Source organism: Asparagus officinalis, chromosome 7 (assembly GCF_001876935.1).
Source record: "Asparagus officinalis chromosome 7, Aspof.V1, whole genome shotgun sequence".
In the NCBI taxonomy this organism is placed as follows: Eukaryota; Viridiplantae; Streptophyta; class Magnoliopsida; order Asparagales; family Asparagaceae; genus Asparagus; species Asparagus officinalis.
In genome coordinates this window covers 1,340,972-1,358,603 of record NC_033800.1, presented here as the reverse complement: position 1 = coordinate 1,358,603, position 17,632 = coordinate 1,340,972, and the positions used below count along the sequence as shown (strand labels likewise).

The 17,632-nt window shown below is 36.8% G+C and overlaps 1 protein-coding gene and 1 long non-coding RNA gene across 6 annotated transcripts; one reads left to right on the top strand and one right to left on the bottom strand.

Annotated features, from left to right (window-relative positions):
- On the bottom strand, positions 9,348-13,745 carry LOC109848879 (transcription termination/antitermination protein NusG). Of its 3 annotated transcripts, none has more exons than XM_020418597.1 (5): positions 13,316-13,745; positions 12,625-12,803; positions 11,104-11,440; positions 10,348-10,433; positions 9,348-9,839 (listed from the first exon to the last, which is right to left on the bottom strand). In XM_020418597.1, exons 1-4 carry the CDS (start codon positions 13,709-13,711, stop codon positions 10,353-10,355), a joined length of 993 nt encoding a protein of 330 aa, XP_020274186.1. In that variant the 5' UTR covers positions 13,712-13,745; the 3' UTR covers positions 9,348-9,839; positions 10,348-10,352. The 3 variants fall into 3 exon arrangements, with proteins under 3 accessions (XP_020274186.1, XP_020274188.1, XP_020274187.1); XM_020418599.1 differs by having other exon boundaries at positions 13,364-13,745; XM_020418598.1 differs by lacking the exon at positions 9,348-9,839 and adding an exon at positions 9,846-10,031.
- On the top strand, positions 14,026-17,608 carry LOC109848881. Of its 3 annotated transcripts, none has more exons than XR_002248930.1 (4): positions 14,026-14,103; positions 16,081-16,273; positions 16,355-17,315; positions 17,466-17,608. It is a non-coding gene; the product is annotated as an uncharacterized LOC109848881 (long non-coding RNA). The 3 variants fall into 3 exon arrangements; XR_002248929.1 differs by lacking the exon at positions 14,026-14,103 and adding an exon at positions 14,974-15,663; XR_002248928.1 differs by lacking the exon at positions 14,026-14,103 and having other exon boundaries at positions 14,974-16,273.

Below are 17,632 nucleotides of genomic sequence, written 5' to 3'. Positions count from 1 at the left end.
ATACGATGTGGAGAATTGTGAACGTGTGTACCTGAGACACGTTTTGTGTCTCGCGGGGGCCACACCCACGAGCGAGACACGTCCTGTGTCCAGAGTCTTGGCAGGGGGCTTTTGTGAGGCCCAGTTTTGGTTTTTTGGCCTGGTTTTTTCTCCTATAAATAGGAAGAGATGTTCCTAAGGTTTGTGCGAGAAACGCCAGAGGGTTTTTCGGCTGCAAAGGAGGAAATAGAGGGTTTTGACGACTACAAAAGATAGAGTTTTTCAGATCTAAAAAGGTGATATCTTGAGGAGAGAAAAAAAGAAAGCATGGAGAGATTTTACAAGAGAGAGGTCAATTTTTTTTGGATAAAAATTAAATCTTCTTCTTTTGAGACGAGCATGTGGATTGTACAAGTCATCGGTGTTCTCCTTTTAGTGGAATCTCCCCTTCCCCTTTTCCTGTGGACGTAGGCAAGTTTGTCGAATCACGTAAATCTCATGTCTTTACTGTTTTCTGGGTGTTGACTATTGCTTGTAGGTTCCCTCGACATGTCAGTCCTAGAACTGATGAGACGAAGAGTGTATATTTTACTTTGTTGAGATATTTCACTTTCTGCTCTTGTTTTCTTAGTGAAACGAAAATATAGAGGTTGACTTGAGCTTTTGTGATAATAAAAGTCAGGTCTTTCTCTCGGTTGATATCGCTTCCGCAGCGTGAAGGCGTGACTCTTCGTCCAACACTACTTTTAAAATATTAATGATGTAAGAACCAATATCTAAAAGACTATTATTATTAATATTAAAATAAATCTTGAATTCATCAACATAAAATAGTAAATTTTATCTGGTCATAGAGGATTTTATTTAATTATAAAGAAATTACTCGCACCTACTGTCTAGTTCCACTTTCTATTATCTAGGGACCGAGTATTATAGACATTCAAAAAATTTTCTCTAGAATTTTCAAAGTTAGAATGTGAAAATTTAATCAAGAAAGAAAATGTAAATTATGTGATCAATTCCAAAATCTAATATTATAATCTTCCTACATCTTCTCAACGAATTAATTAATTTGTCAAAACTATTACTCTCTAAATTCAGAAAACTATAAAATATAATCTGAGAATGATTTAAACATATTTTACACACATATGGATTGTATTTTAACAAAATAATTTAGATCTATCCAATATTGAATAATATCCAAAAATTTAGGTTAAAGAGTTAATAGAATCTAATAACACTCATGTCCAAACTATATGCTTCATAAATGTGAGACATATAAAATGAACAACTTAATTTATTTTATAAATAATACATTACAAATCATAAAAGAGATAAGGAGAACTATAAGGATCACATAGCCATCCCAAATAAAGATTAAATTTCTCACTGCGAATTTTGTAGCAAAAGATTTTCAGAGATACTGATAGACTCGCTATAAAATCCACTCTTATAAGATTAATATCGCATATATCTTAAATTGTGCTTTGTTTAAGGGTTAATTTTAGAAAACTTTTCCTCAACTATGGGGCCCCTCATCAACTATTTGAAATGAGTAAATCTTTGTTCGTCAAATTTGGGTGTTATAGCTAATCTATCTTAACTTCAAATTTTTGATTTAACCCTATGAACTTTTCTCAATTAACCCCTCAAAACTAATATCGTTGAGTCAAATTCATTATGTGATATGTACTTGACTTGGAAAGATCAAAATATCCCTCAACCATAAAAGAATTAGCTTGGTTTTTGCTAGATAAAAAAATGAAGATTTAGAGGTACGTAAAAAGAACTATAAATTGGTCATAATCCTTTTATTATCGGTTGAGAGTTTCTTTTTAACTAAATGGCTTTCTTCAATAGGGCATTTTGACAAAATAACATATTAAAGTGTTTTACATTAAGGGGGGTTATTAAGAGATGTGTAAAAGACCAGAAGAGTTTTCATAAGACACGCTAAGTCGAAGGGTATATTTTAGAATCGCACCAAAGTTGAGAGAGGTTATCTACAACACTTCTATAGTTAGGAAACTCTGTCAAATTAAATTAGTTGAGTGGTTTTTGAGACATTTCCTATATTGAGAGAGTTTTCAAAAAATTAACTATTCTTTTAAATTTAGCCTATTTACATATTTATCCCTCAAATGTTTTATAATTCAATATTAGTCCCTAAATTATAATCACCAAATTTTTAAGGAACTAATGTAGAATTATTGGAGATTTAAAATCAAGGAATGATATCTAAATTACCTTTAAATATTGCTCTTATAGGCAATATATGAAATATTGGCTAATATATCGCTATATCGACTGATACAAAAGGTTAAATACTTTATCTTGATAATATTTATGGTTTTATATTGTTTTCTTTTACTTGGGAATTTTTTCTCTCATATATCGATAATTATCAAAAATATTGGCTGGTATAACAAATCGAGTCATTTTAAAAAATAATTAATATGATCCCTTTGATAATGTATTGACATGCAATTGTGTATTAATAAATAATATTAATATGAGAGTGTAATGTTAATACATTATTAATTGCAATGGACTATTATAGTCCTTTGTATTGACATGCAATACATTATTAATTGTGTTGACATGCAATGGAAGTCATTAGAATATTACATGTCAATACAATGAGAGTGTAATGTTAATACGATGAATATTACAATGTTAATAAAATCGAGTCATTGGAAGTTTTACAATAATTGCATGTCAATACATTATTAATTGTGTATTAATATTAACAGAAAGAGTAGAAAAATAATTAATAGAAAGAGTACACATTACTAATAATTAATATGAGAGTTTTACAATAACATTAGAAGTTTTAGGGACCAAGTTAGACAAACTTGAAGTGATGTATAATATGATTAATTAACAATAATAATTAATTTAGTTTAGTTAGGATTAAAATATAATATTTAAAAAAATAGGGGTAATATAGTCCATAGAAAGTTTTTTCTACAACTTTCTCTTGTAAAGGGAGTATAATTCTAAGTGAAGTATATAATTTCATTTATAATTCAAAATCTCGAGACTTATTCAAAATATGATGCTAAAATTTTTCCACATCTTCTGTACTATATAAATATAAGCTAAGCCTCTGTCATCATATTATGCGATGAACATTATTTATCAAAGGAACTACATACTATTGCTTGTGGTTAACAAATGCTTCAAGTCTTTATAGGCTTAATGAAACTTAAATACCTTATAGGTTACAAAAGTTATACTTATATACCTCCACTTATATCTTAATGCACTTAAATATCCTAATGTTTTCTAAAATTACATGTTTGTACTTATATACGCAAGTTTATAATTTTCCTATGTGAGTGCCATGGTATAGTTTTATGACAATTCTATATTTTCTACTCCTTCCAAAATAATTTATTAACTTGCAGTTGTCTATTAATATAGTATTGTGCATTATTAATAATTAATATGAGAGTTTTACAATAACATTGGAAGTTTTAGGGCCAAGATAGACAAAATTGAAGTGGCATGTAATATGATTAATTTATAATGATAATTAATTCAGTTAATTTATGATTAGAATATAATATAAAAAAAGAATAGAGACAATATAGTCCATGAAAAGTTTTTTAACAACCCCCACTTTTAAAGGGAGTATGATTAAAGTAAACAGAGGGTTAATCAGCGTTACCTCCACATTTAATTACTTAGTTAATTGATTCTCTGCTTACAAGCATTTTTGCAACGATTACCAAAACACTGACGGAAGCAGGCGCTATCAGCTGTCAGTTAACCTCAGTTAAATCTCAGATAACGGCACCTCAACACATTTCACCGTCAGTTAAACAATTTCATACTTGCGTGCAGCTAAATAATTACGGGAACTTCTAAACTTGTTCTCCCGGTTTAGATCCAAATTTCAATAGCAAAAGACAGGAAATTGATTTCTAGGCCTCGCATTTTATTACATCCATTGATCAATGAGTCACCGCAGAAGCAAAGCAAATGACCAACTCGACGAAAACAGAGGACCCGACGATTCAAAAGACAGCGAACAGACTCGAACAGGGCAATAACAAATGACCAACTCAGCAGAAGAATCAGGATGACTCTATCTACAGACCACCACAGTAACGGACGCAGCGCCCCCCCCCCCCCCCCCCCCCCCCCCAACAACTACTACGAAGAAACAGAAAAAGTTTACTCAACGCATATCACACCCCCAGCCAGCCAGATCCCATCCTACCCTCCCTCACCGGAGATCAACCAGAGATGCTCGATGGACTTCACATCCTTCTTCTTCTCCACAACCTTAGGCCACGGTCGCGTCAGAAGCTCGTCTCCATCGCAGCCTTCAACCTGATCCACCTTCGCGTTTCTCCGGGCAGCCTGAACCTGCCTCGTTGAACCTCCCGCTGCTCTCTCCAGACGATGCCACATGTCAGTCTTCTCCTCCTCCTCCCTCTTCCTCTCCCCTGCTACTTGAGCACCGTGCCGTCCTCGACTCGTCGTTCAGCTCCTCCTTCTTCACTCCGGGGAGATCGGCCTTGAACACATGCGCCTCTGCAGTCTCCTTCCAGTCGACGTGGGGGCCGGCGAACGCCGAGACTCGTTGGTTGGAGGGGGAGGGATGTAGACGGTGTTGTGGCCGCTGCCGCTGAGTGAAGGGGGGAAGTCGAGGAAGGGATCGATGACGGAGCCGTTACTGCTTCGGTTGGGGAATCCCAATCCTAGACGGGCGAACCTTGGGATCATCGACATCTTGATTGATCGCGTCGCAGAAATGAGAGAACTTCAGAGATTTGAGAATTTGGAGGATTTTTTTTTTTTCTTTTTTGGGCGCGCGATCTGAGAGTGAGTACAGTGGGGGCTATTTATAGAAGAGGAGGTCGGTTAGGGGATGGTTCTGGAATCAGACGGTTAGGCGGTTAGGGAAGAAGCTTCTATAATCTTCTAGATCTGGTTGAGGTTGTTACGAGCCCAACCACCTTTTATTTATTCGTAATAAGCGAACTGGCCCACTAAGCGTGCTTATTCCCCGAAGCATTATTAGACTGTGGTGAGCCCAAAAGTACGGAGCACCTTCGAATAAAAGGCCAATAAGCAATTAGGGAGCTATATATTTAGCTTGAATGACTAAAAACCATCAGTTTGTTATTACGCGCAGTAGCCAACTTGCACATGCAACAACTTGCACGTGCATAATCGCACGTGCTAAAGACCCTAAAGTCGATAATGAAAATAGAAATGTATGCATCTGCGTGTGTTCTCGTGTATGCATCTCTGTCGTATTCTTTTAGAAACCAAAAGGAAATATATATATATTTTAATAATTTCTATATTTAAATCTAACAAATCATTTTTAGAAATATTAATTTCATTCATACCAAATATTAATCTCCACAAAGTAACAGTCACGTGTCTTACACTATACCTAATACATCTAATTCAAGACGAAGATAATCTCCACCCTACTCGGCACACTATCCAGCCGACATCTCGCGTAATCGAGACAAAAGGCGATACCACTCGGCCAACCCTTCGATTGACTCCACAAGCCACTCGACTCCGCCCACTTTTCATCCGACATCTCGCGTAACCGAGATAAAAGGGGTGCTATTCGACCAACCCTTCGGTCGACTCCATAAGCCACCGACTCGGCTCATTGTTCAACTGACATCTTGTGTATCTGAATCAAAAGGCGGACTTATCATCCAACCTGGCCAGCCGCTCCTGCGAATAACCCCCACTTGGCCTGTTGTATCAGTCGTCAACAGGTATAGTCGACCATCAGTTGGATGACTAAAAGAGTTGGTAGTTTTCTCGAACCCCGCGTCGACAGCTAGCCGCCTGTCCTTGCATTAAATGCTCTGACAAAGTCATCATTTCTCTAGCTCCCATAGCCTTTATGACTCATCGGACCCAGTCAACACCGAGCACCTTTCCCATAATAAATGACCAGATGACTCATATCCCTCAACAACCGACACATAGCACATGTCTGTCGATTCAGCTGCCTAACTGGACTCGGCCCAAGTTACCTTCTTGCCCCTGAGATCCACTATAAAAAGGAGATGAACTGCATGGGGTAACTCTCTCTGGTCTTTTTTGACACAACTAATGCCTAACTCTATATTTCCCCACTCAAGATCATCTACTGACTTGATCGTCGGAGGAACAACATGAGAGCCCAACTCCTGCCTTTTACGAGTTCTTTCTTGTGCAGGGAAGAACAAAAAAAAAAAAAAAAAAACCCAGAGTCATACATCATAAGGAGTTAGAGGATCTTAATCACTCTAAAAATCTGTAAATTATTCCCTGTTTGATAGCTGACACCAACACATTTGAATTTTCAAAGAATTTCGCTTATCTAAATATAAGTATCATTCCAAATGTCAATTACGAAATGCAACAAGGCTTTCTCATGAAAAAAAAAAAAAAAAAAAAAAAAACCCAGAGTCATACATCATAAGGAGTTAGAGGATCTTAATCACTCTAAAAATCTGTAAATTATTCCCTGTTTGATAGCTGACACCAACACATTTGAATTTTCAAAGAATTTCGCTTATCTAAATATAAGTATCATTCCAAATGTCAATTACGAAATGCAACAAGGCTTTCTCATTTATTTTTATAGCTCTTCTTCAACTGATCGATTTGGACCATTACAATTATTTTTTAGTATTTTAATATTAAGTATTAGTAGGAGTATTTCATGTTTTGGATCTATTATTTATCATTTTCTTATTTTTGTAATGTTCTACCTTCATTTGAGTCACACTTCCAAAAACTTTTTTCTTCTTCGAAGAATAAGGATGACGGGACCAGACGGGTTCAATTAGGCCTGCAGGCTGCAGTCCTATGCCCACATTGCCATTGCCATTATTGTTTACCAAAAGAGAACTAACCCCCCAACACAAAAAGGAAAGCTCCATAGTTCATAACATCGAAAAGATCCAACCTTAAAAAATCTACCAACACGCTTACAAAAAAGCAACAAAACATAGCACCAGCCAAAACAAAACATATCTATCCTATATTATTAAAAATCAACTATGAGTAAAAGTTTGGATCACCATCGTCCACCTCAATTGAAATTTGAGAGGTAAAGCGATAAATTCCATTTATGGTTTTAAAAAAAAAGGAATTGGGAGGATCCTCTTCGGGACACACGGGTCAAGACTCAAGAGGTACGGTAAAACATAGCTTCTAGCTCGACGACGAAATCGGAGTTGAGATCGGAGACGAGACCAACAGCTCGACGACGAGATTAACTACGAGCTCGACGAGGAAATCAGAGTTGCGATCGGAGACGAGACCAGCAGCTCGATGACGAGATTAGCTACGAGCTCGACGACGAAATCAGACGGCGAAGATATTGGCAATGAAAGAGTAAACCCTAGAAAGCTCCCAAACCGGATGATCTTGGCCACGACGATTTTAGGGAGCGGGAAATTTTGACGGTGATTTTAGGGATTTCATTTGAGAGAGAGAGAGAGAGAGATATTCCGTTTAAGCGGCCGGGACGATGGGCTTTACAAACTTAACTCCCAAACCCACGAACAATTATTAAACCCAAGAACAATTATTTGGTCTATGGCAACGTTTTTCATTAAATGTTGTATTAGACACTGCAAATCGTTACGATAAATATCTAACACAACAGTTAAAACCGTTACGTCTTAACCGATGCAATAGATCAATCATGTGGTAGTGTATGGTTTTTAAAAAAAGGAATTGGGAGGATCCTCTTCGGGACACACGGGTCAAGAGGTACGGTAAAGGCTAAAGCATATCCTTTTCACTTTTAAACGCTTCATAGAGTGTTATTTACACTGATTCCCTCGTGTCCCGTTCACTCTTGGGTATGGTTACACGTGTTTTTTAAGCCCTTAAGAAAATAAGATTTGCAATAAGTTGTAATATTATAAATAAAAGCTAATTAAAATTATGAATACCTCTTCACTAATAATTTTTCTATAATTAAGATTTTGATTATTAGGATAAATTCTAATCATTTAAATATACAAGTAGAGAACTATACACGGGGAGCCTGGGTTTGATTCCCATAAAGCGTCAAAGATGCATTAGTTATGGTTGTTGGTTTTTATTTTTATTGAAAGTATAAATAATAAAATAAACAATTAGCATTTCACCATGTGTCAAGGTAAATATTATTGAATGTTCACATCTAAATACTTTGCTTCAAAATAATTAAATAGAATAAATCACAAAAAGACTCTTCTTAATGACATTATCTAAGAAAATTGTATCATCGCTCTAATTGAAATATATATCATAGCAATTTCTAAATAAGAAATAAAATATTGAATCAAATTAATAGATATCATAAAAAGATATTATAAAAATCAACTATACTTCAGAAAAGTGACCCTTTTATTTAAAAATTAGAATATGTAAGTTTTAATTTTTATTGCATGTGCAATAATGCTAACTATGTGTGTGTGTATATGGAAGAACTTGATACCAAGCATAAGTTTTTGTATTTGGTAGTGAAATGATTCATTCACATCCACGCATTCAAATGGGGATCGCATTCACATGGACCGGGGAGTGAATCAGAATGAGACACCTCACTATCAATCACAAAACTTATGTTTGATATCAACTTCCTATCTTTTTCTCATATATAGTAGCTCCTATGGTATTTGTAGCTCTTCTTTTGCGCTTTCTTTAGCAGAATCCACTGTATCAATTAGGAACATCGCCTAATCAAAAATCCATGAAATAAGTACTTTTCCCCCCAAACATCTAAAGCATGCATAGATTTTTGGTGTAAAATTCTTCTATTTCTTTCATACCAAATACTCCACAACAAAGCACACACAGCTATGCCATATTTCAATCTAATATTGTATGGAACAATTTACATTCTCCACACCGCCCACATATCCTCAATCTTATTTGGTTTCATGGTTAACTGAAATTTATGCAAGAGAGAGTTCCAAGTAATCACTTTTCAAGCATAAGTGGGTTAATTGGATCATTAGTCATTATATTTATCATGTAATTGGACGATCACATCTATGACTTAATTGGTTAGATAGTTTGTCATGTAATTAAATACTATTTGTATCATTAATCACTTTTAATGCTTTTCTTCAATTGAAATGATGGATTTTGGCAACATGATATAAAAAGTCTTGATAGTTTTACATAGCAGAGTAATCCCTGTGTTTATTGTCTTGATCACTTAGAGAAATGAAAATTCGTACATATCGGACAACTTGTATTGGATAATTATATTGCATTTGACATTTTATTTGTGACAATGTTAACTTGTGACATATTGAGTAAGTTGTGTCACTTTAAAATGAACGAAAATATACAACTTAAATTGACAAAAAAAAAAACGTTAGAAGTGACCAACGATTCGATTAGTATTTAATTATGTGACTAGTTATCCAAGCAATTAAAACATACGTATGAAGATCCAATTAGAAGATAAATGCAGTGAATAGTGATCCAATTAACCCGGAATCCTGATGCTATATTCATTCTATCTCCAAAACAGACTAAAACAAAAATTACAAATCAACTTATCAGCTATCCTAAGCAGGTGAGCAGGTTTTCCCTCGATGTAGGATCATAAACACTGACCGGGGTCCACAACGGAATTAGCATAGACTGATGCACCATATGTTTTCGAGTCCTTGATACGCTGGTGTGCATTAAGCCATTAACCAAGCAATAAGACGCAACCGTAGAGTTTTCGCTCGCATTTAATTAATAGTTCTGCCCTTACGAGCATATTTACCCTTTCTCTTGCAACAACTGCCCACGTCCGATGGAAGTAGGCAGCGCCAAGATTGCAGAATTGGAAACGGCAGTGCAAAAAAGTGTGAACCCGAGAGCTGAGATATCAAAAGAGAACAGCAGATTGATTTTAGTTAGTCGTAGGCTAAATAGGCGAGCAACAATAGATTGAACAACATTTTCGACAAATGATGACCAGTCTGAGAACTAAAACCACATCTCGCCTGCGCGCGTGTGTATAGAAACCAGTTTAGATTATCAGAAGAAAATCCACATCCATATCCTCTCAACTGCAAAAGTATCCAATAACCTTTATCAAGCATCAAATTCTCACTATTTATGTATATATTCCTACTCGTGCATAACAAATTTTGCATCCGCTTAATTTGGTAGGATCTTATCCTTCTGCCTTCTAAATTTGTTGATTTGTTATTGGTATGAATTAGTAAATTTGCACTGCACGCAGGCACATGCACACACACACAAAAGCATGCTGCTTCTTGTAACAAAGAAATTACTTCTCTAAATGGAGTATACATTTATAAAAATAGGAATCCTTAAATCGGTTAATATAATTAAAGAGAGAGGAAGGGCAAAAAAACATACTGCTTTCATGTAGTATCTGCAACAATTTGTTCGACTTCTATCTCCACAATGCTTTCTTTGCCAAACAACATGAATCCAACAGAGGCCTGCATACAAACAAGATTCTGTTTAGAATCTAACGTTTTCCAAAATCCAAGGAAGAACACACCGTCTCAGTAGGTCAAAAAAAAAGGAGAAAAAATAATAATATTATTGTTCTCCTTATCACTAGGTAACAATTTTCTCTTTTATGATTCAAATTTACTGTTATGACTTCATGATGTATATACAGCTATGATACTGATTGAGTACACTTGGGTTGGGAGTGTGCTCCTTATTTTGTAACGGAACCTGTTTTTGAGTAGTATGATGGCTGAGATCTCAGGTGTTGAGGTCTCCTCCTTTTTTCTCAAAAAAAAAAAAGTATTGACTATCACCTTGTTTCAGTTCAAGCCTGGTTGAAAGTTATACCAGGCTACCAGCGTGAACTATTACATGGACAAGGTTAGATGATTTAATATGACACATGGAAACATATTGTCTTTTTCAGTGTTGAGAAAATGAAATGGGATTAAAGGCTCCTTTTGTTTAATCAGAGGGAAATTAATGAATATAGAATGACTCTACTAATCAGAGCGAGGTTAATTGAATATAGAATAACTCTAGCAAAATCAAGACTAATCCCTGTAACTTCACATAAAGTGTAACTACATAATTAAAAGATGGCTATTCAACATATTTTTAATTTCCTTATGTCTGTAAATAGTAAATACGTACTTTTCCATTTTTTGGGTCTAGCTCCTTGAGGCGGCCACTAAACTCCGCAAAAGGACCCGATAAAACACGAACACTTGACCCTGGGACGAGAGATTTAGAATTCTCTCCAAGTACTTGGCTATTTTTGGAAGGATCCGATCCTCTCCGTGACTTCCTTTTAGGCTTAGCATCTATAGCAGATTTCTGATTGCTTGCTGATTCTATGATAGACTTGATACTGTTATGTTGCTCTTCCTTAAATGCTTGGTCAGATTTCTCTTGTTCCTCTTTTGCTTGCTGAAATATTGCCTCCATCTCATCGACTGGAACTGGTTTGGGCTTGTTTATTTGCCTTTTTCTGAAAAATTGCGCATAAGGCATAAATATCTGTCAAGTATTTCTCGAGAAAATATTAAGATACATAGAGTGTTCTCAGAACCACATAAGGCATAAATATCTGTCAAGTATTTCTCGAGAAAATATTAAGATACATAGAGTGTTCTCAGAACCAATAAAAGATTAAGGAGCTACAGGATATTTCTCGAGAAAATATTAAGATACATAGAGTGTTCTCAGAACCAATAAAAGATTAAGGAGCTACAGGATACTCCAAATTGGCAATTTAAGTCTTCAATCTGATACATTGCAATGGACTAACTGTCAGCAACTTTTTCTAGATCTTATTTCATTGTTCACATGTGGAGCATTTTCTTTTTCTGCAGGAGAGGGGTGAAAAGTGAACTTTAATCTCGAAATTATGCTTAAAAGAGCTGAGACTACCACAGCCCAATGATGCAACACAGATGATTTTAGCAAACATGGTTGAATATTTGCACAACGTACTTAACAGATGGAACAAAGAACCAAATGCTTATCCCACTTATTCCAGATACAGAAAGAATTCCTATTTTTTCTTTCAGTAGGTAGGAAGGTCAGCTTTTACGGAAATGAACGTAATGGGGAGAAAGGAAACATATTAAAGGTTCTATTGCCTTCGTCGAATGCTAACATACTACCCAACTCAGCTAATGTTAACTTTTTTATTGGTGCGTGTTTTTTTTTTGTTTTTTGTTTTTTTAGTTGCTTCTATCTCCACAAAATTGGTATAACAGAGATATGGGACTAGTATTCATTAGATTACAGGGTTTTTTTTTTCTCGAGGATATAGGGGCCTAGAATTGGCAGATTACATGTTTACTCCTTAGTAAAACATGGTATAGATTATTCAAAATAAAAACTACCATCATAAAATGAAACTGAATGAATAGGGACAGATGCCGCCTACTTGAAGTAAAATTTCAGAGTAGTGACAACTAGATCACTCCCACTCAAACTACTTCGACGTTACGGAGAAATATATGGGGCCAACCTCTTCAACTATTTCAAAATTGATGACTCATCACGGGAGCCCACATTTTTTTTTGTAGAAAAGTGTAGTGCAGCGCATTACTCAAAAGTTAAGGACTATGAAGAAAATCTATGTATTTTGCATAAATAAACAAAATTATACAATGAAAGTTGTCGAAGGTGTATGCCACCTACGTGTTTCCAACTTTGGATCCAACAAAACCTCCAACACGATCAACTTCTCTTATGAAGTCATGGATCTCTTTGTTCATGACACAATTTAGGAAGACACAACCTGGAAAAAGAGGCTTTAGTTTTACTGAGATAGACCCGTTCTTTAGCTTCCTCTGCTCTTTAACAGCAGGATAATAGACCTGCCAACAAACAACGATAACAAGTGTTTATTAAACACGATGTAGACCGAGACCCCAAGTATCACTACATAGAAACACTACATCTAGGTACCAACATTCAATTGCATGTCGAAAATGCCTGTTCTCTGACGGATGCATGATCTTGTTTATTACTTGAATGATAGTATAGTTAGCATTTTTTCTCTATCAAAATGATAGTATGACTTGCATTGCCGGCTACTTTCAGATAAATAAATGTTTGGGTCATAACAGCAGAGATTCTGAAACTGCTAGTTTGAATGTGAATCTCTACTCAATCCACGTGCTTAATTTCTGTGACTAATGCAATTTTAATAAGATAGAGTACTACCTCATATTTGACCACCAATTTCTCCCTTTTTTTTTCCTTGAATAATTTCATTTAATAAAAACCCAGATATTATCTAGCATAATCCTCGGAGAGAAAGCTACCATCTTTATTCCCACCCATCAAATTTCAATCAAACTCGCATAAAAGACACCAAAAACAATACCTTGAACTCAAAGTCAGGATAATTTCTAATTAGAGCTTTAGCTATCACCTCCGCCGTCTCATGGCCGTTAATCCTGGAAACCCTAATGACCCACCATTGCGTGCCCAGTTTGGCGAGGAGATCCAAGTTGAGCTTCTCTGTCCACGACTTGTACTCTTTCTTGGGCTTCACCATTAACCTTTCTTCTACCTCCTCTCTCCAATTTCTATCTCCAGCTTTGCTCTCTCTCCTCTCTTTCCTCAGTTGCCTCCGTTCCTTCGCCGTGAGCTCGCCGGCCGATGCTTCGAGAACTGTCGAGGGTAGAGAGGTGCATCGAGGGTTGGGAAGTGAGCAGGGGCGATGAGATGGAAGAAGCAAGGGGCTCCTCCACTGTAGAACTAGAAGCTCTTGCTTCATCCTCTTCTCCCTTGGAAGAATTTGCGCCTTTTTCCTCCGTCCAATTTTAGGATAAACTTCGATGGTAGGTTAATAATTTTCGGCTAGGCCCCCATATGAAAGTTTATTTGCAAATATTGCGACTTTGGACTGCACACGCACCCGAAAGCGCACGTGCACGCGTTTGCCCGGCCGAGTTCATGAAAATTATTCGTGGGGGAGAAACGCCCGCCTTCCCCGCCGCCAGTCCGCGCTCTCTTTATAGTTCCCCTTTGCTCGCGATCTCCGATGGCGAAGGACGCAGCGAAGCGAAGAAAAGTCATGGAGGAGGCCGACAATTACGAAAACGACCCGACCTCGCCGCCTTCCGATCTGAAGCCTCCGATCTCTTCTCGAAGATCAAGGGCAAAGAGGTAAGATTACTCCAAATTTTTTTTTCCAGGGGTTACAGTGCGTGATCAGAGCTTACGGCTCCTCTCAATATTCTACCCCAATTTTGCCGTCCCAAGGTAAAATCAAAGTCGCTTGCCTTTGGATTGCGCGCGGCTTCAAATTTTGTTGCATTTACCTTCAAGTGGTGGTGAAAATTTTCTGAATCGGTTATGTTGCTCCATGAACTCCACGTTGTGTGTTCTTTTTTTAACATTACGAAGAATCAAATTTTAAGTAAAATTGTTACTGGCCGTAATTTCTTGTGAGCTATTTGAGGCTTACAAAGGTGTCGAAGCTGCAACTTTTTTCACTTGATATGTTTATAATGTTAAACTAGACCTGCAATTTTATGTCTTTTTTCGAGTAAATGATTTGAAATTTAATCTGGTGTTTTGGTTCTTTGTCAAAATAGATGTTACTTTCTGCTTGCTGAGGTATCTATAGGACTAGCCCTCCTTAGCCTAAAAACTAAAAACCTCCTTCATCCAATGGCTAGGATTCAGTCAAACAGTCAACAGACAAATGCATTAATTACCTCATTAAACACATGCATTAATTACCTCAACGCAGTGAATCCAGATTCACTACCGTGAATCCAGATTCACTACCGTGAATCCAGATTCATTACCTCAACGAACATGTCCTTCATTGCAGTGAATCCAGATTCACTGCAGTGAATCCAGATTCATTACCTCAACGAACATGTTTTTCATTGCAGTGAATCCAGATTCACTGCAGTGAATCCAGATTTGTGTTCGTTGATGTAATTAATGCATGTAATTAATGCATGTGTCTGTTGACTGTTTGACTGACTCCCAGCCATTGGATTTATCTAGATCCAATGGATGATATTGGTTTTTAGTTTTTAGGCTAAGGAGGTTTTTATTAGAACCTCTCCCTATATATACCTGTTGAATTCGGAAGCCTTCCTATGGAATGTCTAAGCCAAAGAAAATAATTCATGGGGTGGAAGCAGATCTTAAAGACTAGAAACATGTTATTGCAAAAATGTTAGATCATTCTGCAAGAGTTGGTTGGCATTAGACAATTTGTGGGGATTAAGTTTCCCCAACCATTCATATATTGGTTTGCATCTGTGCGCGGACTCCTGACTCAGGACAGAACGCGACCGTTTGGGTATATGTTCTGTTGACGCTGGCCTACTATGCTTGAAGGATGAAGAATCTGATGTTCCTTTGTTCTTCCTGTTGTAGTCTATCTGCTGATGTTTGGAATGATATAACGCTCTGGCTTAATTTCCCATTTGGAAGTTATGAATGGGATGTGATCATTGGATGGTTTACTGAAAGATGTAAAGGGGGGGAGTGCTTGAAGCAAGTGCGAAGGTGGGCTTTCAATCCTACTATTTACCAGTTGTGGAGAGAAAGGAATGCGAGACTACATGATGGGAGATGGTGTGGAGTTCTAATTTTTGGTGAACAGAAGCACAATGATGGTGTTCAGGGCCATTTTTCACCTTTGAATACCTCCTTATGTTCATGATTTTATTGAGCAGATTCAGAGATGAGAGAGTTGCCAGAGTATGATTGTTCATTTGATTCTGTTACTTGGTTTTTTCTAATGATGTTGAATAATATTTTGTCATCAAGGCATACCACAACTTTTTGAATGGAACTGTTAAAACTTATCTTCCCTGGTGTAGAGTCCAGCTATTTTTAGACTTTAGTAAATCAGGAAGTAACTCATCCCATGCCCTTCCATTGAAAAGAAAAGCTGCTGGTGAATGAAAATAGTTTCGTGTGATAAACTGCATAGGTTTGAACTAATCTTCTGATGTTTGAAAAAAAAAAAAAAAGGTTCCAAAGATCATAGCTCTGAGATAAACATTTGTTATCCACAATTTCTGCGAGGACTCTTCTAGTTTTTTTTTTAAATATAACTTATGTGAATTTGAAGTTATCTTTCTCAAGCTGATTGGAAGTTTATTCATCATCCAGACGATGGCCATAAGATACATGGATCCTTTGTCAAGCATGCACAACAACCGATGTTGCCGCCTAAGGTTTCGACTTCAGTAGCCAACTGTTCTTCAGGTGAAAAGAGAAAAGCTTCAGGGCCTGCTTCCAAGTTCTTCCCCCTCCAAAGAAAAATACTATGCAGGATCATCTAAAGACCCACACATGCTAGAAGGTAGAACGAACTCACCTATAAAAAATGCTGACACCCTTATGATGTTCATTCTTATATACAGTTATCTGTGAACTTTTTCAGATGATATGCAAACTGTACCATCTACAAAAATACTCAAGTTAACATGGGGAACACTTAAGCTGTTAACTCAACGTCCCCCAGTGTTTTGTAATAGAGTCTCCAGTTCTCGGTTCTTCCATTGCAAAGGGCTCATTCAAAAATAAGCCTCAGACTCCAGCCAGTTCTTTTGTCTTCCAAGATCCCTCCACGAGGGTTACAATCTCAAATTGACATGTCTGTTTCTCCTGTAGAAAATTCATCTCTTAATGCCAGTGGTGCTAGTAGTAACTCCAAGAAGATTGTTCCTTCCTATGCAATAATCTCTTTTGAAATTATCGTCAGCCCTCTCAAACATGAGGGTTATTATGCTGCTGAGCTGAGCTACTATGTCTCAGCTCCTCCTGTAAAATCAAGTTCAGAGAAGATGAATAAAAGCGAACATTTTGGTGGTTCTTGTTCCGCATGGAGTTCAGAGGAACCAGTTGCTGTTGAGAGATCTCCTTCTACAACCTATGGGGAAGCTGAAGGAAGCTTTACTTCGATCTTCCTGTTTTGATTTTTTTGATGGGGACTTCAATAAGCATCTTTGTGATATTGAGCTTGAGTTTGAACAAGTTTACTCTTCTCACCAATCTTTTGCTCCTGCTGATTTCCATCCTGGGCATGGTTCTTGCCAAATATATCCCTTCTTAGTATTTCTATTGTGATATTCTCTTAATGGTAACCTTTTTGAATAATACACGTTTATTATGTAAACTGAATTCCGTTTGGAGCAAAACTTGGGCAACGAGTGTTTGGAGACAAGTCGAGTTTTGCATAACCCTCATCTGTCTGGAGCAACAGAGATTTTTTTCCCAGAAGAACATGGATTCTTATTTATTAGTGCCTCCAAGCAATTTCCCCTATTCAGCATACTGCGGTTCTACTTTTACTTGGGAACACTTCGTTATTTTCTTTGTTACATTGCATGAGAATGATCAAGGTAATTTAGTATAAAGATGTAATGATCCTACATCTTTCTCAGTTTTTCTTTTTCCTTTTCCCTCTCTTTTTTACCTTTCTGATCTGTTGAATTGGAATTAGGTTATGGGTCCAATATTGCCTAATTGGAGCTTAATTAATTTATTTGTAGCTAAAGCCAGAAGCAGCTGCTCACTGGAACAAACTAATTCATGGGCTAAACCAAAGATGTTCTGCCATCAATGGTTCTGGAAGTGAACTGTACGATTTTCAAACCTAACCATGACCATATTGAGGTACATCACTTCAGCGCAAAATTTCTAACCTATTTAGGCACCG